Source organism: Octopus bimaculoides, chromosome 25 (assembly GCF_046866305.1).
Source record: "Octopus bimaculoides isolate indiv1 chromosome 25, ASM4686630v1, whole genome shotgun sequence".
Classification (NCBI taxonomy): Eukaryota; Metazoa; Mollusca; class Cephalopoda; order Octopoda; family Octopodidae; genus Octopus; species Octopus bimaculoides.
The window spans coordinates 522,615-550,432 of NC_142952.1; the positions used below are offsets into that span (position 1 = coordinate 522,615).

The following is a 27,818-nucleotide window of genomic DNA, read 5'->3' on the forward strand; positions in this document are numbered from 1 at the left end:
ACGGTTTAGGAAAGATTTCGTCAAATTGACGTCACGACGGCGAGTGCGCAAAATGCCTAAAATTTGCTTGAGAAATAAAATGGTTTTACCTAATCAAAACCTGAAACGCTGGGGGGATTGAAACAACGAATTGAAATAATAAGTTTTAGCAAATGGTTGGACCGTCGAATCACAAGTATAAATATATGTATATGTATATATATATATATATATATATGTATATATATATATATATATATATATATATATATATATATATATATATATATATATATATATATATATATATATATATATATATATATATATATATATATAGACAGAGGGATTTGTATGTGTATGTATATATAAGTAAAATTCTGTCTGTCCGGGACCCCTGCATCTCAGTCTACGTTTGCTCTACATAGCCATATTATACCTTTTTGGAATCCAGATGATCCCGAGATTGAAAATCTGACGGAAACTTAGCTGGATTTATACTTGTGATTCGACGGTCCAACCTTGTCATCTAGTGTCACACTGATTCCGCCTGTGCGAAACAAGTGTTTGTGGAATACCTATGTATTTACACGCTGTTAGTGAGACTTAGTTGTTTAGTTTGATCCAGCAAGTCGGAAGGTCCTGACCGAGAGTCGTTACTCATTTGGCATTAAGTGTTTAACATTGTGTTTGAATGTCTACATACGTACGAGTGCGTGTGTGTGTGTGTGTGTGCGTCTGTGTGTGCATAGGTGCAGACATGGCTGCGTTGTTAAAAACCTTGCTTCCCGACCAAGTAGTCATGGGTTCAGTCGCACAGTATGGCACGTTGGGCAAGCCTCTTCTAGTGAAGCCCCGAATTTGGTATTTGATAGTTGGAAACTGAAAGAATCCCTTCGCGATAACACACTCACACACCTATTTATGTAGGTGTCTTCGTGTTTGAGTTTGTCCCACACCACCGCTTGACAACCAGTGTGGGTTTGTTTACGTCCCCTTAACTTAGCGGTTCGGTAAAAGATACCGATAGAATAAGTAGCAAACAGGCTTAAAAGATAAGTGCTGAGAGTCGATTTGTCCGACTAAACTCTTCAAGGCGGTTTGCCCCAGCGTGGCCACAGCACAATAACTGAAACAAACAGCTAAACGATGCACACACATATACATACATACATACATACACACATACACACATGCTTTATTAAAAAGCAGCAAAAATATCACACAAACTGTTACTCAGAGTTTCACATTTCCGTTCGTCGGTCAAAACAAAACTGTCCGGCGAACGGGAACGTGAAACTCTGAGTAACAATTTTTGTGAGGTTTTTGCTGCTTTTTAATGGAGCATATTACTCCACCTCTGGTATTCGGGTCCTGATTTTTCCCACCTTGTTTCGCATTTATGTGATTACTCTGGTATATATAAAATTAAATTAGGGACCTGTTTGGTAATGTATCGCTAAAAAGGAAAACTATGATTGTCATTAAATCTGACACAGCGTTTTAGGACACCTACAATGCTAAAAAAAAGAGCTAAAGTCCTCTGATGCTACAGTCAACGCACACATATATGCATATATATATGCGTGTGTGTGTGTGTTATTTATGTAGTAACTTGATACACACACATTAATTCGTCCTAATCGAAGTATTTATTCGGCGAGAGTGCTCTATAACTAATTAGGAATTTGTTTCATATGAAGTTAAGTCTCCAAACACAGTGAGAGACGGGGGAGGGGGAGGAAACGGAATACAATTTCCTTCAACTGTAAGAGAATGAACAAACGAGGAGGAAATATGGGAGGAAGGTCAACGAGAAGAGAGAGAAAAAGAAAGGATTAACGTATTTTTCTCCTTTCACTACAACTCTGAAAGTATGAGAAAGTAAGCAGTGTTAACAAACAGAGGGGGAGATGACAAATAGAGTAGACAAAATAATAGTGTGTTATAATGAAGAAGGGAGAGAGAGAGAGAGAGAGAGGGCAATTGTTTTGGGGAGGAGTGAAACTCGGATAGATAAAGTAAAAGATTAAGAGAGTGAGTTAAGACCATGAAAGCAAAACATCGAGTGTAAAAAGAGGGGAGGAGTAGAAGTAGGATAGTGAAAGGTTAAGAGAGTAAGTATGAAAACTAAGAGCAAAGACATAGGGAGTAAAAATAATAGACTAAGAGAGAAATGTGTAAAATTTCTCCTCCTCCTGCTACTCTAACAAAATACAAAAGAAAGACTAAAAAAGTTTGAAAGAGGACAAAGCAGGAAAGGCGCCTTTTGGTGGCAGTAGGAGGAATGTAACTAGATAGAGTAATAGCAACGTTTCTAAAACTGCCCCTCCTTCTTAAAGTCTTATGCTTTCTCCCTCACACTAGCAAACATGGACAAGAAAACTAAACCTAGACGGTACGTATATATCTGTCTATATAGGCATGTGTTTGCGGTGTGTATATAGAGAACCATAAGGTGTATAAGATGTTTGAATAGAAGGATAAGAAAGTGTGTAGAATTTATATATGCAGTTATTTTGTAATTATAGTTGAATATACCCGTTTTTTGGGATGCATGTATATACTGAGTGCATATAATGTGTATACAATGTATGTATGTATATTGCTGCTTTTTCTGTGCCTTTATATACATATTTTTACATGTATATATATCCACACACATATACATGTATATATATATATGTAAAGGTTCTTTATGATGATATATATTTATGTTGACGTTATAATGTGTTGAATTTATAAATAATTATTTTCCAAACACACTTGATCGCGCGCGAGCGCACAAACACAAACACAAACACGGTTCGGTGCTCCAGCATGGCCTTAACCTTGATGGCTGAAACAAGCCAGGGTTAACGATATGTAGCACACACGCACAAATTTCAAAGGAACTTCTATGTGGTCGCTCATCATGCTAGAAATAACAGCTAAATTTTCGTCTGATCTTAGAAAACGAGACAGTGGTCATTGTGGTTTTACTTTCCCTGTACATGGGGGAAAAATCGACGGGGTGGTCTCGGCCGGATTACGTTTGATCGTAGGTCTGCTGGTTCAAGGCTAAGAATTTAGCTAAACAACACCATCAATAACAAACACTGAAATCACATTCGATATATATATATATTCAGGCGATCACCTATATTTATATATTGTGGTGTGTGTGTGTGTGAATTTGGTGCGTCGATCCAGCGGACAAAACTCAACGTGGTTGCTGGATATGCAGGAAATAGCAGCGAAGGCTCTCCTGTTAGAAAATTACATCATCTTAAAAACAAAAAAAAAGTAAGTAGGACATATTGGATACTTGTCCTAAATAGAGTGTCTGGAGGAAAGAAAGGAAAAAGAAAAAAAGACAGGGTCAGATTGGAACGTCTATGATCGGGGACCTGGGAATTGACAACAGCCACATAATCACATTGTCATTAATGTTGTGTGTGTGTGTGTGTGTATAGAAAAAAATATAGGCATAATTATACACACATATACAGGATAACCACATAATCTGATTTTATAAATCGTATGTTTGTGTGTGTATAAACAGATTCTATGTAACATTTATATATATATATATATATATATATATATATATATATATATATATGTGTGTGTGTGTGTGTGTATGTATGTATATAGCGTGTTTGTTGTTCGTATGAACAAGGTTTACATTTAACGAAATAAAGTACTGGATACTTTTGAAAGTGGAGGGAGTTTTGCAAAGTTAATTCAGTTTCGATTCCACTCAGATTTTGTAAATTCGATTACAATTAACTATGTGAAAAACTCACCAATCATTTATGTATACGTATCTCTCTCTCTCTCTCTCTCTCTCTCTCTCTATATATATATATATATATATATATATATATATATATATATATTTAAATGTGTGTATATGTATCTATATATGTGTGTTTATATAATGTATTTATATATGTGAATATATATAAATGTAGAAATATGTGTGTATTATGTATGTATATATATAAATGTATATATATGTGTATGTATGAATATATATATAATACATATACATAATGTATAAATATATATATAATGTATAAATATATATATAATGCATAAATATATATGTGTGTGTGTATATATCTGTATACACACACACACACACACACACACACACTTTGAAGATAGTGATTCCTGAAAGAACTCAATACAAGTTAAACGTCAAATAGATTTACGATTTCCCTGTGCAGATTTAAAAAAAAAAAAAAATAAACGATTTGTTAAAATTGCGTCAACAAACTTCGGCTTTTCCCGTACTTCTTCGTACTCTTCCGGCAAACTCATACCACAAACACACACATACACACGCCAGAGAAACATACAATACACATCCTCGTTTATTGGTTTCAGTTATTTGTCTACGGTCATGCTGGTGCACCACCTTTCGAATGGTTCCTTTTGTCAAATTATATCGGCAAAAGGAAGTATTTAGTACACAAGTCTGATCTGTATCGAATGGCACTTGGATATAAGGGACGTAACTCGATGTACTGCCTTACAGCAGTATAACCCCCACCCCTACCGCGCGGGCGTGCTGGACATAGGGCTTCCGTACAATTTCCGCATACCACTTACACTGCATTGGTCAACATATGTTAAATAATACGTACACAAGCATCCGTCAATTGCCTTCTTATTTCAATCTGTTGTCTAAATGTTTCATCACAACTTTTGCTTAAGTGTCTCTCGTCCGTCTGTCTATCTTATCCTTATGTCTGTCTGTCTATTTCCGTCTTCTATCTGTCTCTCTATTCATCAATCCAATTTTCTCTGTTTTAGTGTCCATCGTTCTCTCTCATCCTCTTTTTCTCTCTTTCTGTGCATTTATATATGAGTAAATATATGTGTGTTCATATATGTCATCATCATCATTATCATTTAACGTCTGTTTTCCATGCTGGCATGGGTTGGACGGTTCGACAGGGGTCTGGGAAGTCAGGAGGCTGCACCAGGCTCCAGTCTGATCTGGCAGTTTCTACAGCTGGATGCCCTTCCTAATACCAACCACTCTGAGAGTGTAGTGGGTGCTTTTTACATGCCACCAACACAGGGACCAGAGAGGGCTGGCATCAACCACCAATGGTGTGATTGTTCATCAGTTCCTGCAACAATAGTAAATTAAGGAGAGTTGAATGACCTCTCTTTCGGTTGATATTTTTGGCCTCAAAACTCGTGATCCTTCATGTAACCGGCACCCACCTGGGAAGTTTATCAATAGTCCGACCTCTTTATTGATTAGAAAACAAAATGCTGTTTGCATCTCTATACTACAATAAAGCTACTTCTTAGTTTGGAATATGTAAGTTTTACTAAAAGAAAGCAATTAATAAAGACTACACTCTCTAGAGAATTCTTAAAAGTTATAACTTTAATATATTTTTTATCAAAATGTGGTTTTAAAGAGTCTTTTATTATTGAAGATATCAACTACAGAACACTAATTTTAATTCCTTGCAAAACAGCATTTTTTAACAGTATGAGATAGCGTTCCCTCTTTATTTCTTCTCTCTCTCTTACACTTCACAATGCTACTTGCTGCAGGCATTTCTCCAGTCCAGCGTCAGCCTAACTATGTTGATCCCAGTGTCCTTTCAGATTTGCCTGGAGGGCAGATTATCTGCTAATCCATGAAAAATTCTTCCTTCACCATAACATTGCACAAGCCTGACTCTTTAGCCCTTAAACCAGCCATATCCAGCTGAAATATTCTGCCTGTTTTATGTTCAAACTGGCCAGATCCAACCTTTCTTACTACCCTACAATGTCATTCTAAAAATAAACAATCACGTCATCAAAATCTCAAAGCTTCAAAATAATGCATAATTAATTCAAAACAATGCTGAGCAAATAAGCATTACATTTGATATTAATTGGTTAAAAACCAATTTAAAGTTATTAAACAGTTCACACCTACTCTTGTGTGTGTTTGTTTGGTTTACATCTGTTTTTTCCTTGCCAGCATGTGTTAGTATATTGTTGAGGCATTGTCTTGCAGTTTCTAATGCTGACTTTAAAACCTTTTTTTCCCAAAATGGGACATTGCACACGTCTTTGAAGGCACAAAGCGAGCGGACAGTCTGTTGATAGATGGGATTATTGCAATACCACTGCCTACAGCTGCAACTTTTATGTTATTCAATAAAGCCAGCTTCAGTTTCAACAACTGCCTCTATATGAGATCTAAATCATCTACATGCTCGAATCAAAGATGAAATATTTTTTTTACTAATTTTAGCCAACCAGAATTTCCCATTATTACATGCTGAAAATTGTGTTTGCTCTGCATCAGCAATAATTTGGAAAGCATCAGATAGAAAATCCCCAAAACAAAAAAGTATTCATCATTTAAAGTTTTTATCTTTTTTTTTTCTCTTTTTATAAATAAAAGGAATTTAATGAAAATTAATGGGAAGCACAGAGTAGTTGTGGCTTCCGTTATGTCAAAAATTATAGACTTGTAATTGGCTAAAATTAGCAAAAATTATAGACTTGTAATTGGCTAAAATTAGCAAAAATTCTGACTCTTAAAAGGTCCGTCTTTTTTTTTTCAATAAGTTATTTCTGCAACCAACAAACGTAAATTCCATCCTTAACATGCAAAACTATTTTTGTCTGTTATCTTTTAATTAGACTGTGGCCATACTGGGGCACTGCCTCTGAGGGTTTTTAGTCAAACAAAACAATCCCAGGACTTGAAATGATAAACTTATTATATTTGATAGACATGTTTCAGTTTCCTTCTACCAAATCTGCTCACAAGGTTGGCTAACAGAAGACACTTGCCCAAGGTGCCACGGCATGGGACTGAACCCAGAATCATACAGTTTGGAAGCTTCTTACCACACAGCCATACTCAGACTTGTTTGCGTAGCAAATTTTTTTACAAAGGCTTCTCACCTGAAGATATTCAGCATGAGGCTGTCAACAATTCGATGAAGCTGGCAAAGGTACTTGGTGATGAAGGTTTTTACAACATCACACAAGATGAGGTCAAAGACCTCATTGATTCTTACTCTGAAACCCTGACAGATGAAGATTTGTTGGAGTTAACGAAGCCTGCCAGTGAAGAGGAAGAGGAGGAGAGAAATTGAATTGTTCTAGGGAATTTAATTTTACAAAGAAGAAGACTCGTCAAGCCAAGTAAAATCACAGTTGTGACAGATACCGGTGCCATGCAAATGACACCCATGTCGGTGGCACATAAAGTCACCCATTACACTTTTGGAGTGGTTGGCATTAGGAAGGGCATCCAACCGTAGTAACCTTGCCAAATCAGACTGGAGTCTGGTGCAGCCTTTCAGCTTGCCAGCCCTGGTCAAACCGTCCAACAGATGTTAAATGATGATGATGAAGGGGAGGGGGATCTAGAACACCTAAGACGTCCCTGTATTTGTCTCCTGTTCCAAGCCAAACCATTCAAAATATTTGTCAATGACTCATTGTTTTTTCAATCATCCTATTTCTTGTTTGCTTTTTTTTTTTACACTCCTCTCAATATTCTAATACTAACTTGTCTAGATTGACTCTCTGCTTGCTTTCCTATCTCTCTCTCTCTTTATTAAATAACTGCTCCTAGTTTATTTTTATGTTAATGTTTCCTTCATGAAATAAACACTTTGTTACTTGTCAGTCTCACCCGTAATTATTGCTAATTAACATTTTAATGTTTATTGCATTAAATATGTTAATATTAATTTGGCTAATCCAGCTCGCTGTATGTCTATGTAAAACTGGTGTTATTATTTTCTGCCTACTCACTGCTTTAAACCAGATTTAAGCCAGTTTAAAGCGGTGAGCTGACAGATTCGTCAGCGAGTCGGACAGAATTTGCTTAGCAGCGTTTTCTTCCGTTTCTTTTTACGTTCTGAGTTCAAACTCAGCTGAGGTTAACACCAGCTTTGCCTTTCATGCTTTCGGGGGTCGCTAGAATAAAGTACCAGCTGAGCATTGTGATCGATGTAATCGACTGACACCTTCCCTTTGAGATTGCTGGCTTTGGACCCCAAATTTTACAGAATTATGGATTAACCTTAATGTTAACGTATTGAAACCCATTTTGTTTCAGTTACTAATTTTTAAAATAATGAAAAATTTAATAAAATAACTTTATCATTTTCGATGTTAGTTAATAAAATAGTTTTATATTACGGTATTAGTTGAAACTAGATCATAATGAAGTTTTGATGGAAAGTTTTAATATAGATTACTTAAAAATAGGAAGTTTGCACTAGAGAATTAGGGACTGTATCAAAAGGGGTTAGCTACTTTAAGAATAACGACAAAAGTATTTATTAATTGGTTGGCTCAATACCGAGAAAAGGGTCCAATTTATAAACGACGCGTTTTCCTGAAATGCTGGGAACTTAATAAATCTGACTCGGTGGTCTGAATATTTCTTTCTTGTTAACTTCATCTGTATTAAATGTATTAAATTCGTTAATACTAACCCTAACTACTGCTTTCAGTCTGTCTGTCTGTCTGTCAGTCAATCTGTCTTACCACGTAATTATTTCATAATTATTTTTAATCCTTCCTGCGTCGACTAAAAAGACACATATTTGCTTGTCTATCAATCTGTGTCAGCACATATTTCGAGTTGAGCTTCTTTTTTTTTCTTCTTTTAATGCCCTTCTCCATTAAAATAACTTTATCTCTCACTCTCTCTCTCTCTCGTTATAATTATTTCTGGTTAGGTTTTTGATGTTTCCTTTATTAAATAAACTGAACTTTTTTTCTTTCTGTCATTGCTGCTCCTTGCCAGTCTGTCTCCCACCAGTTCCTTCAAGCTAATTTTTTTAAGGCTTCCTGAATTATATCGACACGCACTTCTCTGATTGACTCTGTATCTCACCACATTACGTATTTCTATTTGAGGCTTTTTTTTAATGGTCTCTTCTCCCGGCATTAGCCATTACTTTAAAAGAAATTATGCTGGCGCATAAAATTTATTTTAGTACCAGTCTATCTATCTATCTATCTCTATTTGCATCTCTTTAATATTGAATATATCTATCTTTATATCAGTCTACTCTGAGATTTTTGTTGTCTAACTGTTTTTTCTATATTTATCTTTATACAATATCTGTGTATGAATGTCTCCACCTCACTATTACTCCTATCTTCTTTCTTCTGTCTGACAGTCGATGTCTTTCATTTGGTTGCCTGTCCTTTCCGCGCTCTCTCATATCCTACTTTTTGTTGTTGTTTTTCCATCTGCCCCTCAATTTTCCCTATATCTATATATCTGTATACCAATTCTCTACGAACAACACACACGCCTTTTCTTCCTATACATCTCTATATCTTTCTAACCATCCTTCTAAGTGTTCATGATAGACAGATAGATAGATAGATAGATATGAAACCTTTGTAAGTTGTATATAAAAGTCGGCTGTTAATTTCGTTTCCTGTTTTCCCTCTCTCTATTTTTTCTTTCTAAGGTTGTATATAAAAACACTCTTTGTTTCGTTTCTTTATCTATATCCAGAATTGTGTCAAGGTTATATATAGAAGTTGCATACTGTTTCCTTTCGCCATACAGTCTGGTTATCTATGTTTTCGACTCGATTACATTCGAAAGGCATCTCCTCTTTCACCTCCCCCCCTCTCTCTCTCTCTCTCTCTGATACAGTTTGTATCACCATGGTCGTAGTTTCATGTACATAGCTACAATCATTATAAACGTTCGGATTTATTTCATAATAGCATTTTTGTGCTGGCTAAGTTCGCTTCAAAATCGCTTGCTCTGGTTTCGATCCCACTGAGCAGTGACATGTTAGACAAGTGTTTTGTCTTCTACCGTAGACCTCACATTCAACAAACTTATTTCTCAATGAAGTTTCGTAGACGGAGAAACTGCAGGAGCCACTCGTATATCTCGCACACACACACAAACCATCCTTTTAACTTTCTCTTGTTTCGGTCACTGCGCTGCGGCTATGCCTGGGCACATCGCCCTGGAAGGTTTTCGACGAACGAATCAACCCCACTATTTACATTTTAAGCCTGTTTGCTAAACCCCTAAGCTACTGGAACATGAACAACCACCCATTGTCAAGCAGTGGGTGGGGCGAGACAAACACGTAAAAGCACACCTTTCAAGCGTTGGGCCTCATGGAGGCAATGACCAAGTTCATTTGGCATTATGCTGCATTTGAGAAGAAGACTCATCAAGCCAAGTAAAACTGCAGTCGTGACAGATACCGGTGTCACGCAAATGGCACCCGTGCCAGTGGCACATAACCCCCCCCCCCATTACACTCTCGGAGAGGTTGGCATTGGGAAGGGCATCCAGCTATAGAAAACCATGCCAAAACAGACTGGAGCCTGGTGCAGCCTTCCAGCCTTGCCAGCCCTGGTCAAACCGTCCAACCCATGCCAGCATGGACAAGGAACGTTAAATGATGATGATGATACATAATGAGCTTCTTTCAGTTTCCCTTAACAAGGCTTTGGTTGACTCGGGGCTAATAGAAGACATTTGCCCAAAGTGGTACACTCTGGGTGTGAACCTGGGACCATGTCTGCACATGTGCGATTTATATATAATTTCTTACATAAAACGAACGAAACACATTAGCTGAACTTAAAGTTTATTTTTGGACTCTTCATTCGCATAATCACCGATCAATGCGCATGCACAAAATTAAAAGTATGAAATGGTGACAATTTACCCATCACACCCTTTATATACATACATACATATATGTGCGTGTGTATGTATTTATATATATATATATATATATATATATATATATATATATATATATATATATATATATATCATCATCATCGTTTAACGTCTGCTTTCCATGCTAGCATGGGTTGGACGATTTGACTGAGGACTGGAGAAACCAGATGGCTACACCAGGTTCCAATCTGATTTGGCAGAGTTTCTACAGCTGGATGTCCTTCCTAACGCCAACCACTCAGAGAGTGTAGTGGGTACTTTTATGTGTCACCCGCATGAAGGCTATATGTATATATTGGGTTGTCCAGAAAGTTTGTGCCGATTTATAGTAGCTTACCTTTTGACTTATTTTAGAACATGGTTGAGTCCATAAAATAGGATTTGACTACACCTCCATTTAGAGCACAGTTTAAGCTATCTTTTCCTGGAAGAAGGTTTATGTTCCTATAACCCGTGTTAATTCTGTAACCCTTTAAAATGGAAGATAAGAAAGTTCATTTTCGGCACTTTCCAGACAACCCAATATATATATATATCGACCTGTCTTCCTGCCTATCTGTCAGTCATCTATTTTTCTACTTTTCTATATTCTTAATCTTTTTGTCCATGAACTTTTATAACTTTTCTATCCATAAATCTCTTACAGAAAGTTAAACCTCCTCCTTTCACCCTTCGTCACACCTCCTACTTTTTATTGTGTTTTATCTTGTTTTGTTTTTATTTTATTTCACCCTCCTCTCCTACCTTCCTAACCTCTCCTGCTAATGACGTTACCCTCTTATCTTACTCTACATGCATACGCACACACACACATATATATATAAATACATATACATACATATGTATATTATATGTGTGTATAAGAATTATACACGAAGGAAAAACCACTAAGTGGTTTTCCATCATGCTAGAAATGGGAGTTAAATCCCAAACCATGAAAAATCTCTTCTTATATATATATATACATAACATACATATATGTATATATGTATGTATATATAAATGTGTGAGTGTGTGTGTGTGTGTATATATATATATGTATGTATATATATATATATATATATATATATATATATATATATATATATATAATGTATATGTATGTATATGCTGCTTATTGTAATCAGATATTATCATACGGTTATTGTTACTAAAATTAGTGGCTCTCAAACATACTCAGGGTATTGTTATATTCTCTGCTTAATGTTATCAGCAAGCTGCTGTTATCTAAAGTAGTTCATGACCAAATGATCAAAACAATTGTTCGTTTCCGCTCTGTGTGTGTGTGTGTTGTTCCTGTCCTTAGAATGTGGCCATACTGGAGCACTGTGTTGAAGGGTTTAATGGAACCAACTGACCCCAGTACATTTTTTTACTTTTAAGTCTGGTACCTATTCTATCAGTTTCTTTTGCTGAACTGCTAGGTTACAGGGATGCAAACAGACTAACACTGGCTGTCAAGTGATGAGAGAGTCAGATTCATAAACACACATATACACACATACATAGGTACTAGTGAGGGATGACCAGAAATGGCTCTGACGAAGTTGTTCAATTTTCCTCAACTGATCAATGGACCAATTGAGTAAACCTATCAATAATGAATCGATGGGGACTGCTGGAAACAGCAGCTGTAAGTCAAATATAGAGCAATAAAGAAATGTAACGACCGTACGTACATATATTTATATCTACGAAATAACAAAGGTGGCCATATGTAATATAAAACCAAAAAAGAAAAATTCTGTTGTCACTAATTGTGATTTAGAGTGCAGGGTAGTACCTGCATTGCTAGAAATAAGAGTTAAAGACCCTTAGAACCATTAAAAAAATGCACATATCTATGCAATGACGGTTAGCCACATAATTCTTGTTTTCATTTGTCATGCTTGCATGGGTCAGGTGGAATTCATTAAAGCAGATTCATTCAGAAGGCTTTGGGTCAACCTGAAGCTATAATAGAAGGTACTTGCCCCAAGGTGCCAGTTAGTGGGACTGAACTCGAAGCCATGTGATTAGAAAGCAAACGTCTTAACCCCATTGCCACACCTGCACGTATTAACAGACACACCTTTACAGAAATACCCTCTGTATACTTTGATAAACAAATATATGTAATTTCTACTTTTCCAGGAATTCAGAGAAACGGAGAGAAAAGTCCCGTGATGCAGCTCGACAACGGCGTAACCAGGAGACCCACATATTTACAGAGCTTGCCGACACACTTCCTTTGGCCAAAGGGAAGACACGTCAGCTGGACAAGGCGTCCATCATGAGGCTGACGCTGTGCTTAATGAAACAACATGAAATACGACTGAGCGGTAATAAGTTTGTGTTTATCTTAGGGTTCATCATCATTGTGTGTGTGCGTGGGGGGGGGGGGGCAGAAAGAGAGAGATACAGTATTTGATGGCATTTAAGATGCAGTTTATTTTCCCCCCAAAAAGGGGATTTCTTAAAAATCACCCTGGATTGTAGATGTGATGTTGGGTCTATATTACATACTTCAATGCACTAAAAAAGTTTTTCCCTAAAGAAGCTGAAATAATTGGGGTGTGTCAAATATCCCCATGCATCTTTTTTATGTAGTAGTAGTAGTATGTGCTATAACATTGTATTGCTGCACCCACCAATTGTTTGTGGTTTCCAAGACAGCAACACTTTCACACCACTTTAAGAGTTTGATTATTAATTAATTATTTGTAAGATTATTTTGATAATATCACACATATGATATCTGTTTTAATTCTACTACATCTTTTTTTTTTCCCTCATGGTTGTTTAGTGAAAGACACACGGCAGACTGTCTTTGACCAAACAGAGAGCTTCAACGCCAATAACAACGGAAGCCACGTGAATAGTATCACCGATGATGACCAGAGTGATGCAGATGCCAACAGCAACACTCAGTCATTTTCACCAAAGAACAACACAAGAACAGCTGAAGACAATAATCAGCCGACCATAACGGGAAACCATAGTCCGAGTAGAGAGTGCAGCAGCCTGGACGAGGCTGTTGTAGCGCAGCTGTATGCGAAGGCTCTGGATGGATTTGTCATTATTCTGTCACGTGATGGTGAAATTGTTGATGTGTCCGAGCACGTTGGCAAATACTTAGGTATCCAGCAGGTAAGTGCTTTGCACAGGCTCCACTTCCTAGTCTCCTTGCTCTTTACATTCAAACACAAGCATACCAATGATCACCTGGTAGAGTTAAGGGCTGGCATTCGTGCTTCTCTCTCTCTCTTTCTCTCTCTCTCTTTCTCTCTCTCTCTTTCTCTCTCTCTTTCTCTCTCTCTCTTTCTCTCTCTCTCTCTCTCTCTCTTTCTCTCTCTCTCTCTCTTTCTCTCTCTCTCTCTCTCTGTTTTGGCCTCTACTTCATATTTGTTTTTGTATTTGTGATGGTACTTTTGGTTGGCTGGCTGGCTGGCTGGCTGGCTGGTTGGTTGGTTGGTTGGCTAGTTGGTTGGCTGGCTGGCTGGCTGGCTGGCTGGCTGGCTGGCTGGCTGGTTGTTTTTAAACTCTTCTATACCTTCAGGTTAGACATCATGTACGCGTGTTTATATCTGTATATCTATCAATTTCTGTCTCTCTCTCTCTCTCTAAAATATATATATATATACATATATATATATACCTATATATTTGAATATATACATTAGTTGTTTGGTTCAGAAGTTTGCCTGTCACTGTAATCCGATTCCACGTTTCATGAGAGTTCGTGACAACTGTGTCTGTGTGTGTGGGTGTGTGTAGAGTATCCAGTTCTCTCTTGATATGTCTCAATGACCTTCTAAATCTGACTTTTATACTTCACAGATTGACCTTCTTGGACAAAATATCTACGAGTACATTCACCCATGTGACCACGAACAGCTACGAAGTGAGCTGGGTCCATCCCGGGCCCATCGTACGGCTGGAGTTGACACTTTGCCTTCTCCGCGACAAGTGTTCTCACTTCGTGTGAAGTCTACATTGACAGCAAAAGGGCGCAACATCAACCTGAAGTCTGCATCGTATAAGGTAGGGGCCCCTTTCTAGTTTTGGCTGCTGTCATTGTGTGTGTGTGTGTGTGTGTCACTAGAAGACTATGAACTCGGGGGGGGGGAACTTTATTCTAAACCAGGGGTTCTCAACCATTTCTTACCTATGGACCCCTCTGATCCCTATTTTACTTAGGTGGTCCCTCACAACCGTTTGATGTCTAAAATATCCTATTATATTTTTGTCATTAAATATTAAGAATTGTATGAAAAAAAATTGTTAAAATATTTTGTGTATTGTATAAGCACAAGCAATTTCTTGAAGTTAACCGCAAAATCTTATTCCTGCAGGACTCAGGGTCCCCAAGGGCTATACTTAAGTAGCCTTGATTAAAGGCTGCTTAAGTTTTTTGCCGTTGTGTGTTGATTGGTCTTGGGTCTGATGAATATTGATGCAGCTAAAAACCGTGCTCTTCCTCAGCACATCTGACAATGCAACTGCATGGAACTCTGTCTCCCAAGAACTGCATAAAGATCACATTTAACTCTTCTGTGAATAGAATCATTACTTGTTAAAAGTTATTCATTCAATAACTGTGTGAGATATTTATACAGTCCTTGGGATACGGAAAAGCTCTATAAATTTCATGCAATTGGATCAGAAGATGCACTAAAAATCATACTTTTTCTAACTACATTTGGCATCCAACTTCATGTAACTTTAGTAACCTCTCTCTGTCCTGAGTCTAAAAATTCAATCTAATCCTTTTGTAAAATTGAATTATCTTTAATTGTTGAAAATTATCGATGCAGTAACTATCTGTGAGAGTGTGTCCATAAGCATTCATACTTCTGTATGTATGCTTATGTCCATACATGTTATTGTTCTCTCATTTTTGATGCTTATTTTTGCAGGTCATCAAGTTCAGTGGTCAACTCTTGTGCCCTACTGGAGATATCAACTTCTTCCAATCCTCATCAGCTACATCTCCTGCATCATCCTCCTCCTCTACGTCATCATCCACTGCGTGTTTACCATATTCATCCTCTTCACCTTTAGACAAAGCTTCTCTCCAGAAGAAACTAGCAAAGCACGTTGCAGCCAGCACTGATGCTGACAATGATAGTGATGGTGAGGATGGTGATGACGATGATGATGATGATGTTGTTGTCATCGAGAAGAAGGAATTTAAGTCTGAAGCAAATGATGACGATGAGTACAGCAGGCAGGAGATAAAGACAGAGAAACAGATTGGTGAGGAAGGTGGTGACAGCAGAGGAGGAAGAGGAAGTTGCGATCAGGGTCCCCTTCACCCTGGACATCATCCAAACAAACACAGCCCCCCCCAGCACTGTCTTCAGTCTGAGCACCTTCACCACACTTCATCTTCATTACATCAACAGTCATCGTCGTTAGCAACATCACCTATAACAATAAAAGAAGAAACAGAAAATGGAAGCTTTACGTGTGAAGCTCAGGTTGTAGGCAACAGTCTTTCTCGTCTCCTTAAGCTTCCACTTCATCAACATCCTCCAACTGATGATGATGATGATGATGATGATAGTAATAAGATGGCTGACCATGTGGATGACAAGGGTGGTGAGACTGGAAGTCATCAGAAAGGAGAAGGCCACCATCATGTGGGTCGTTTCCGTGACAACCTGAAGCAGAAACAGGATAATGATGACGAGGCTAAATCAGGTGATTCCAGTGATGCCACTGCTGATCAAGAACATAAGGACAGCAAATGTGATGACACTGCTAAAATGTTGTCACCCTGTGCCACTCCTGCAAACCGTAGCAGGCACGTCAGTGGCAACAGCTCTGACAGCAGCAGTGCCGAGACCGGAAACGCAAGAACAGGTACTGCTTACTTTGTGGCTTTCGGTGAGCCGATTCCTCATCCTTCTAACATTGAGATACCACTTGGTTCCCAGACTTTCCTCAGCCAACACAGCATGGATATGAGGTTCACTATATGGGATGAAAAGTGAGTATATATCTTTTTATTATAACTAAATATAAAAACAAACATCAACAATATATGTGTGTGTGTGTGTACACTATATCCTCTCTTTCTTTCTCTCTTTGTGCTCACAGAATCAAAGAATTGGTCGGCTATTCTTCTGAAGACATCATTGGACATTCCATATATGAGTATTATCATGGATTGGATGCTGAGACGGTCGGCCAAGCGTTTAAGGAGCGTAAGTACCTGTTTAGATGATTACAGTGAGTATAATGTGTGGGTGTATCTTACCGTCCGCTTTCCATGCTAGCATGGAGGTTGAAGTATGGGTAGGGTTAGGGTAGAAATAGGGGTGTTGCAGCAAAGGAGTTAAAATGGTTGGAGAGAGGAAGGAGAGAAGATGCAATGCTGGTTGGGGTCCCACCTTACAGGGGTGCGGTGGATGTGGACTCATGCATTCAGTATTTTGTTTCCATTTCAGTAATGACAAAAGGACAGATCACCACGGGGCAATACAGATTTCTGGCCAAGCAAGGTGGCCATGTCTGGCTGACCACTCAAGCAACTGTCATTTATGACAACCGCACACAGAAACCACTCTATGTTGTCTGCGTTCACAGTGTACTTAGGTATGGTATTTCTCCGTTTCAGTTACCTCTTGTCCCCTTGTGGCTTTTCTTTCTTCTCTCCTTACGTCTCTTTCTGTCCACTTGTCTGTCTGTCTGTCACTTCTTTCCTTTTCTCTGCTTCTCTTGCTTTGTTTTTCACTTACTTTCTTGAAACGGCTTCACCTGTCTTTTACATTTATTGTCTCTTTTCTTCATTCTCCTTTCTGTTTTGTCTTCGTTTGTTCTCATCTTTTTTAGTCTCCTCTCTTTTTTATATTTTATTATGAAATTTTGAAATTATTTTCACATTGCTGTTTTTGTTCATCAAACTGTAATTCTTCCATTTTGCTTTTTGTTTCTCTCTTTCAGTGAGATTGAAAACCAGCACGAGATCCTTTCCATGGTACAACAGCCATTATCTTCTCAATCCCAGCCACAAACCCCATCAGCAAAACAGTCTTTCCATCCACAAATAGAAGATCTCGTCCACACAAACAACAGCAATACCAAACACACAAATGACCACAGTGTCACATCATCATCATCATCATCATCATCAACTTCTACTTCTGCAACAAGGAAAATATCCATGGACCGTACTCAGTCGTACTCTCTACTTGTTGCTCCAAAGGTTGCAACTTCTGAAGCTGAAAGCCAATTGTTGGTGAAGTGTAAGAAAGAAAATGTGGTGAACCTCAGTAGTGGTGGTCATCTTCTTGGCAACAATAACAATGACGATACCAAGAGGAGCAAGGATGGTAGACCCTTGTTAACCTACAAAATATCTAAGTTTACCCCTCCACTTTCATCAACCTCCTCCTCGTTGTCTTCTCACAAGTTTGTCCTCTCCAAGCTTGGTGACCTGGTGAGTCAGCGTGAAGCAGGTCCCAAGTCATGTGACAGCAGGTTTTATAGCCAGAAGGATAGACACAGCATTGGACCTGGTTTTGGTGGCAACAAAGAAGAGGGAGAGCAACAAGGGGAGCAAAGAAGCCTAAAAAAGTTCAAGAGAAAGGCAACAAACAATGAAGAGGAGAGAGTGAACCACAACAACAACAATATGGAGAGCAATGAATACAGAAGTGAGAAGCCATTGGTGAAGGAAGAGAATAGCATCGTAGATGTTGTAAGCTGTAAAGATGGTGCTATGTCTGAAGACTACAAAGAAGAAGACAGCAGCAAGTTGAAGTGGAGGAAAAGGCATCCAGGCAGTGTTGTGGTGAATGCCTTTGACACTGGCATTGGAGCAAAAATGGACGTTGATGAGGATGATTGCTTTATTGATGATAGTGAAGTGAAAGAGACAGGTGAAACAGAAATGGACCTGAACCAGAGAATGGCGAAGGGCAATGACGTTGTGATGACAGAGGTCATTATGGCTAACGATTTTGATACTGGAACAAATTACACCACTATAGAAGTTTCAGAAAATGGAGGTAGAAGAGTTCCTGTGAAGATGGTTGATGGCAGAGTAGAAGACAAAGAAATGGATTTTAGGAAGAAAAAGAATGAAGATGAGGACAATACAATTGAAATGAAGATGGATGATAGAGATAACAGGTTTGACATTGGCATTAGAGATTATAGAAATGAGGCAAATGGCAACTATGAAGAAGACAGTGAAATGGCGATATTGGAAATCTCAGCATCCAAGCAAAAGGCAGAGTCTAATAGACAGAGAAAAATGAAGAAAAAGATGAAAGATGATCTGAACGACAATGATCCAACAAGGATGTCACCACCCTTACCAGCAATCTCCAAGAAGAAAAAGAGAACGACAACAAAGACAATTGAGTTTATGAAAGAGATGAAGATAGCATCTCAAGAGAGCAGCGTGTTTAGCCCTCATTCTCTTGGCTATTCACTAGCGTCTCCTGACTTCACTGCTGCCCCACCTGCTCTTATTTGCGATGATGATGGTAATGTTTGTGATGCTGTTGTTGTGGCATCAACTGAGGAGTCGCAGCATCGTTCTCCGCAATCGAGTGGTATTGCTAGCAGTGACAACAGAGGACTCGATAACCTCGGCCAGACCTGCCAGCCATGGCAGAGCCACCAAAACCACTCCAGCAGCCACAGTCCTGGTCCGCTGCTAAACACTGAGAAGATCTTTGCGCCCCGGACAAAGGACATGGATGAAAACCTCTACATCAACAAAAATAGCACAAACATAGCAACAATACCAACATCGTTCCTCAGTGAAGCCAACAACAAAAATAACAACAGTAACAACACAACTTCTTCTCATGATCCTGCAGTCACAGGTTCTAATGGCAATGCGGGATCCAGTACCACCGGCGTTACCAATATGTTGATTGATGACTTGGTTTCTCCAACAACAACGCTGCTCCTTGATGAGCAAGGTGACAGTTCATCGACAACTGACTGTGAGTATCATTTATTATTATTATTGTTATTGTTGTTATTATTAAAGTACAAGGGTGCCTGGCCGAGTGGTTAGGATGTTAATCTCATGATTAAGGGAGTAGTAGTTTCAATTCCTAGACCATGTGGTGTATTGTATTCTTGAGCAGAATCATTTCACGTTGCTCTACAATCACTTTGACACCTGCTGTGTGGCACACCTGTTCAGGTAACATTGAGTTGATGGAGGGGAGAGTGGCTATTAGTATCACTATGCTTAAGCAAAATATTTATATGATGATGATGATATCTACAGCCACCAACACTTTTCGTCTAACCTGCAGTATCTCACTGTATATATTCCAGGTATGAATGCATTTGATGATTTGACATTTCGGGCACCAAGCGCAGGTGATGTGTGTATAGATCTGTCAGTACCTTCCAGTTTTGGTAAGTACATATTTATATATATATATGTATATGTATATCTGTTGTGCTGTATATCTATGTATGTATTGATCTCTCCCTTTTGTGGTCTGTATGCATGGCTCACCTAGTTGTGCAACGTATGCATCTGTATATTGTCTCATCTGGTACATAGAGCATTATTTTAGATTTGCTTTTTCCATACTTATTTAGTTTACCTTGTTTACCTACAGTTGTCCTTTGTCATCTCTTCATCAATTTGACACTCTGAGATCACGCATTTTCACTTCTTTCCACATTTTCTTCAGCCTTCCTCTTCTGCCTCTCATTCTGTCCTCTTGGGTCACTTGGCCCTTCTTCATCAAGCTGTCATCTTCCATCTGCATCATGAGCTTCTTTCAGTTTCTGTCTATCATATTAATTCATGAGACTTTGGTTGACCTGGTGGTGGGGTTATATCCATTGCACACACACACACACACACACACACACACACACACTGCTTTTCCATCACAATTTCGCTATCTCTCATCTGCCTTTTCTTTCCGTTCCACAGAAACAGCTTTCAAAGTTCCAACACTTGATGCTGATGACGCATATATGAATGAAGTCAGTATGACAGAGATCTGTGATAACAAACCACGGTGTTTACCGGTTCCAGATTTGTCTCCTCAGTTACAAGTATGTATATATTTCATTAAAGGATTGAAATTCTGAGCCAAACTGTTAGGATTTGGCCCATTTATGTATGCTTATATTTCAGGAGTTGAACAAAATAATGGAAGCACCTTAAAATTTCAAAGAAATTTATTTTAATATGGGGTAGGACCGCTTTTGGCAGTAATTACAGCTTGAATTCTACGAGGTATGGACTTGTACAAAGTTTGAATTGTTTCCAAAGGAATATTTGTCCATTCTTCATCTAAAACAGTCTCCAGTTCTTGTAGTGATGATGGTGGAGGATATCGACTCCTTACTTGTTTTTTCTAAAACTCACCATATATGTTCAGTAATATTGAGATCTGGGGACTGTGGTGGCCAGATAAGATGTACTAAAACCATTTTATGGTTTTAGTACTTTTTGAAATCTGATGTACGTGCTGCTAATCATGGCCCGGGCCATTTTTTACTCGGTTAAGTGAAGTGTCATCCAAGCTGATGTTTATTGGTGATTGAATTTAATTTGCAACACCTGTGTTTATTTATCAGCTTTGCTTTTGTTGATAATCCTTAACTTTTCCTATATATATACACACACACACACACACACATACAGCCATTGTCTGCTTACATTTTGTGAAATAATACTTTGGTTATTTCTGGTTAATCTTACATGGTTATGCAGAGACACACAAACACACAGTCTCATACAGTTACATACACACACAAACACTTAAACACATAGTCTCATACAATTACACACACACACAGATACCAGCAGACAATCAGTGTCGTATTTCTCATTTAGTTATCTTTATTGGAATGCTAACATTGAGGGAAGAGGAGGGTATGGCAAGTGAGTATATATATATATACATATATATATATATATATGATGATGATGACCACAACGCTATATTAATGTATATATGCAGCATTTAAATTCTTTATTCTTCATATTTCTTTCAAATACTTGATGATAACCAAAAGGATTTCAGCATAGAAGAGCCGGAATACGACATTCTGCAGGCCACCCTGTCCTCACCAAATGAAGGCAGTTTGTTGCTGAGCCCAGACATCGGAGACATGTGAGTTCAAATCTTTGTGTGTGTGGGGTTTTATTTTCCCATCTCTCTTTCTTTCTCGCTTTCTAATTGTTATTTCCATTTGTGATTAGTAAAAGTCAAAGTCAGTGGAGTGGGGTGGGTAATCATTTGATCCACTAGAAATAACAGACATGTGCTTCGAACTTCATCCACCCTTTCTTAAAAAAAGAAGGACACAGTGGGCAGTGTCAACCTAGATATACATGAAGACTGGACAGTCACAACTGGAGCACCTTTGATCATTGGCCTGCCTGTTCAGGGTTAAACCTGGAGCTGAACAATGAATCTGAAAGGCGAAGCTGGTTTTTCTTTGAAGTATCAGAAGATTTTGAGTTTTGTTACTCACACATCTGTTGTTAGCAACACAACCACTGCTATATATATATATATATATATATATATATATATATATATATATATAATGATAATATTAGGGATAAAATCCAAAATTACAGGTAAAAAACTCAATTAAAATCAATTTATAAAAAAATTAAAATTAAATTGAGCCTTATAGATAAAGTATATATAAAATATATAGTTTTAGGGAAAATAACCAATTTTCAAGAACTCATTGATGAAAATCCACTATCACATATAGAAAAATTAATAATTAAAAGCACAATAAATGAGTATAATATAAAGTAAAGTAAATATCATAAGATAAATATAATAAAAAGATTACACGTGTTTCATAACCAATTTTCAAATAGAAAAGAAATTTAAATCGATTAAAATCAATTGAAATTATCGAAAATAAGTTCTATTCAAAAATATAGCTACTCGTCAGATCGTAAGTAGAACAATAATTATACTCATTTATTGTGCTTTTAATTATTAATTTTTCTATATGTGATAGTGGATTTTCATCGATGAGTTCTTGAAAATTGGTTATTTTCCCTAAAACTATATATATATATATATATATATATATATATGTGTGTGTTTTATATATATAAAGAGGTAGAATAACTATGGATTCAGAGAATCTTGCAGCTATCACAGTAAGCTCCTCCTACAGATTCGGTTATCTGTCTACATAACCAATTACAAAGAAGTATGATGTCCAGGTAACTGAAAAATCCATGAAAAATCTGATAAGACTTTCAGTGAGGGGAGTATATAAAGTCTGAAGGTGTGAGAGGTGAAGATAGATTTACTTAAGCCTATGATTTCCATATAATCATGGCCTTTTAAGAACCTTCATTTATTTATTTGTACATTATGCAATGCAGTTATATGTATGAATTTGTTTTACATCTGTTTTTCCATGCTAGCATGGGTTAGGTGAATATGTTACTGAGGTATTATGAGACGAGCATCATGTGATGTTTTTTGAGCAGTCATCTAAGATGTTTAATGTCAGCTGGTTCTCAGTCTCCAAATACAGAGACCATGAGGAGCATTGAAAATCAAGGCAACACACACACACACACACACACACACACACACACACACACAAATGCCAATGGAGACCAGTTGCTGAGTGTTGTATGACCTTTCTCACATCTCTTGTGACATTGCTCACTTATATGGGACGGTGATATTTTTACTACCATACTCACACGTAAAGGGTCCCAGACCCCCCCCCCCCCCCCGCGTGAAACTAAATTCTCTTGGTTTTGTCATCATTTTTACTCTTACACTCTTCTTCTTCTTCAGGCTGTATTCTAAAGACATCTTGAGTCTTGCAAACAAAACAGAAGCCAGTCTAGACAAAGGACTCATGCAAACACCTCCTTTCCACAACAGCCCATCACTACAAAAATCCCCATCACCAGTGATGTTAGTTAACAATAGCTGTAACCGTAACAACAGCCCTGGCCTTAGTCTGAGCCCTAATCCAGAATCTAACTTCAACATATTTGCATCGAACAAAGGTCCTGTGATAACTTCGATGCAGCAGGCACCAATACCATCTAATCCTAACCCTAATGGTCACCTCCAAGGAGGTGGAGAAAGGTTCTTGAGCAAGGTGGTCTTCAATAGGAGTTCACCAGAACCATCCTTACAGCAACAAGTGCAGCCGAGGACAATGAAGTCTAATATGAACTACCCTAACCCCACTCAAAAAGCAGAGGAACTTCAGCAAATGTTTGCCCTCAACAAGGAAGGGTCAATAACAGAACATCCTATAGCATCAAATTTGTCACCACCACCCAACCCTAAATTGCCACCAGAAAAATTACAGAAATACCTTTTTGCTTTTGAGAGGAGCCCAGGGATTTCAATGTCAGAAAAAGAAATTTCACAATTACTAGTGACCGCAAGTCCCCAAGGGCTGATACCGATTCCTAATCCAGACACAGGCCCTAATCAAACTCTTATGCACATTGGCAAGGAGTTACCAATCCAATCGGTCGCTACAAAACTTAAAGGTCCAACCCCAGGGAAAGTCCGCAGACTCGAGTCGATGATCATGCCAGAAGACTCCCAATTTCAAGGAAGAGAAGGAGGAGGTGGAAGTGGTGATGGTGGTGGCAGTGGTACGGTCCAGCAAGGATTTCAATGGAATACGGCACAGGCACGACAACTGATCAGTGAATATGGTGAGTACGTCTTTATATCAAAGTGTGTATTTTGTTTGTGAAAAAAAAGGCTGCCATTTGCAAGCAACTCTCATGTAAATAACCTCGTACTCTACACTTTTGCTCTGTTTATCCGGTGTGTGTGTGTGAAGAAGGCAAATGGCTCGTTTTTTAAATTATAATGTGTGTATATATATAGAAATATGTGTGTGTGTTTTGTTTGCTTTAATCCTTTATTCTACAATAACTGCAGGATCTGGCAACAACAACAAGGACAGTGTTTTGCGGAACCTTCTGGTCAGTGGAGAAGACCGTAACAATGGTTACTTTGTCAACCAACATATGGGATCGCCTTATCTCATGGTAAGTGATCCATTGAAGACCATTTGCACATTAACATGGTTTCATACAACTGTTTAACATTTTCATGCTAATCTGTTTCTGGATGTGTCCGTGTGTGCATGCTTGTGTGTATGTGTGTGTGTGTGTGTGTCTCCTTGTCTTGACGTTGCACAACTGTTGTAAAGAAGCAGCGTTGACAGACAAATGGTGGTGTCTCTTTCTGACCTTCCATGAAAACCTGTCTTGCTTCGGGGAGATATTTACTTTGCTCAGTGACAGGTGAGGGTTGGCAACAGAAAGGTCATCTGGTCGTAGAAAGATCTGCCTCACCAAATTCCGTTCAACCCATGCAAGCATTGGAAACTCTCGTTTTCATTTAATGTCAGCCTGCAAATAACTTGCAAGTCATTCAACACTGATGGCAACTTAATTTTCCAACAACAACCTGACTGTCTGGATGTTGGGTGAGTCCACTTGCTGACCTACACACATTGTTACACAAGGTGCAGTGTTGGATATCATTGAGGATGGGGGTTGGCTCTCTCTCTCCATCTCCCCTTCGTTTTTTTATCATGAAGAATCATTCTCTCTTCTCCGTACCACCAAGTATAAAAAGCATTGACTACATCCTGTAAAATGTTTGATGGATGAGCAGAGATAATAATAGAGTTGAGTAGACCTTTTAATCTTGTAGAGAACAAGACAATCTCAGTAGTGTTGATGTCATGTTACAATGAATCCAGCCCAAGGGTTGGTGTTAGATGAGACAGATACAAGCTTGGCTGTGCAGTAAGAAGCTTGCTTTCCAACCACACGGTTCTGGGTTCAGTCCCACTGCTGGTACCTTGGGCAAGTTCTTCTACTGTAGCTTCAGGCCAACCAAAGCGTTGTGGCTTTATGAGTGAATTTGGTAGAGGGAAACTGAAAGAAACCTGTCGTATCCATCCATCCCGCCATCTATATACATGCTCTCCAACACCTTTGACTCTTCACCAAAAATCGTCAGATTTAACCCAAACACTCTCTGTTTCTGTGTGTGTGTGTGTGATATATATGTTTATGTATATTTGTTATATGATTCTCTCTTCTTTCTCTTCTAACAGACACAAACTCCACCAGAATCACTTCCCAAATTGGACAACTCATTTATACCAGCGTTCACAGGCAGAAGACAAACCACCCAGAACCCAATCAGTGTCAACACAGCCATCACAGCAGCAGCAGCAAATCCCATTGGTAACCAGCACAACGATGGCAACAACAATGGTTCTTCCATGTCAACCAATTCTGTCAAACCTACGACCAATCAACCTGAAGAGCAGAATTGGGCATGGTGGTGGGCTCTCAAAACAACAGTTACGTCCCCGACATTAACTAGTCCCAGTTCTGTCATCACCACCAGTTCCTGCAACAGCAGCCAGAACATCAGGGTTTCAAATTCTATGAATGGCACCACAACCAATATTACTTCCCCCTTGGTACTAGGGAGTCCGAATCCACCCTACGATAAGCGAGCTCTGTTTGGTGAGGACCTTGTTGGAGTTGGTCAGCTGGATCAGAGAGAACTGAATGCTGCCACCAGAGTTTCAAACCCAGTTAAGAGCACTATTATCCCCACGGTCAGGAAGGGCTGCCTCTTGCCTAATTCTCTACAATCAGACTCCCCCAATGACATCCAAGCCCTGTATGGTGAGAGGCTTCCCCAAGCAAAAGGGAACCCCACCTTTGATGTATCTCATTCTGTTGAGAATCCCATAAGGGTCACAGGCACAATTGCAAACAACGCTGCCACCAGTAGTAGTAGTAATAGTAGCAGTAGTAGTAGTACTCGTCGTATGTCATCATTTCTCTTTGATGACTGCCGAGCACTGTTTGGTGTGGATCACCTCCCTGGAGGGCAAAACGATCAGGCATTGTCAAACACGATGACCAAGGGTTCACATTCAGCTGAGGACACAATCATGACTGGCCTTTCTAATGCTAAGTCATCAAGTTCATCCTATGATATCCGAACACTGTTCGGGGTTGATCTCATTCCTGCTGGACAGCTGAATAGGGTTTCAAATTCACGTGAAGGCACACCACCGTCATCAACCACCACCACTACTACTACTACTAACACTACTACTACTCCTAATGACAGTAGTGAGGAGGATAATGTTTGGCAACTTGTTGCTAGAAGGACGTTCTCCATCAATAGCAGTGCCACTAACTCCCCTCGTGATGCAGAAACAGACGACCACTTTGAGTATAATGATGATGATGATCATCTTCTGGTTTCCAATGGCGATAAACTATCCCTGCTAAGGAATGGCAGCAACAGCATGGCCACTGAATCTCTTTCTGAAGCTGAGCAGTCACCACTAGATATGACTGGTATCCAGAACAAAAATAATAATCGTAACAGTGGCATTCAAGCTCCAAACACTCTCAACAACAGTATGAAATACAACAGAGTCCAAATTCCTAAACACCAGAATTTAATGAGGCCATATACATTCACTACAGATTTGGCTGCAGCCTCCAAGTGGCTGCCACGTCTCACACAAACTGACTGTGAGGTGAATGCTCCAGTTTGGTCGGGCGATCGTCTGCTTAATGGCACAGAGTTGTTGAGGGCTTTGGATATGGAAAATATCTTTTGATATTTACTTATACTCATGTAGTGTAAATTTAGAGACTTTTATATAACCTGTGTATATATATACATATGTGTGTATACATATATATATATATATATATATATATATATATATATATATATGTATGTATGTATGTATGAATATATATATATGAATACATATATTTATACACTTACAGAGACAATCAACTGAATATATAAAAACACATGCATACACACACGTTTTAAGTGCAAATTTAATGTGGCATATACATATGAGCATGCACACACACATACAAATTTGTGTGTGTGTGTGTGTGAGAGTTTGTATATGCATTGATAGTACCTTGTATATTACTCAGCTTAAATACACTCCCACCTCCACATTACACACACACATACACACATAAAAATATATATTCATATATATATATATAATACAATATATTACAAATATACCCATATATCTATTTTCTTTATTTTATAAAGACATATGTCTACTTACTTAATCTGTCTGTCTG

At 38.4% G+C, this 27,818-nt stretch overlaps 1 protein-coding gene across 1 annotated transcript; it reads left to right on the forward strand.

Annotated features, from left to right (window-relative positions):
* Positions 1 to 2,347: 2,347 nt before the first annotated feature.
* On the forward strand, positions 2,348 to 27,461 carry LOC106870896 (uncharacterized). The gene is made up of 14 exons (XM_014917131.3): positions 2,348 to 2,377; positions 12,827 to 13,014; positions 13,479 to 13,822; positions 14,513 to 14,716; positions 15,592 to 16,667; positions 16,778 to 16,884; positions 17,128 to 17,275; positions 17,624 to 19,641; positions 19,985 to 20,068; positions 20,601 to 20,725; positions 21,695 to 21,792; positions 23,470 to 24,356; positions 24,589 to 24,698; positions 25,781 to 27,461. The coding sequence occupies exons 1-14, from the start codon at positions 2,352 to 2,354 to the stop codon at positions 27,320 to 27,322; spliced, it is 6,957 nt and encodes a 2,318-aa protein (XP_014772617.1). The 5' UTR covers positions 2,348 to 2,351; the 3' UTR covers positions 27,323 to 27,461.
* The last annotated feature ends 357 nt before the right edge of the window (positions 27,462 to 27,818 follow it).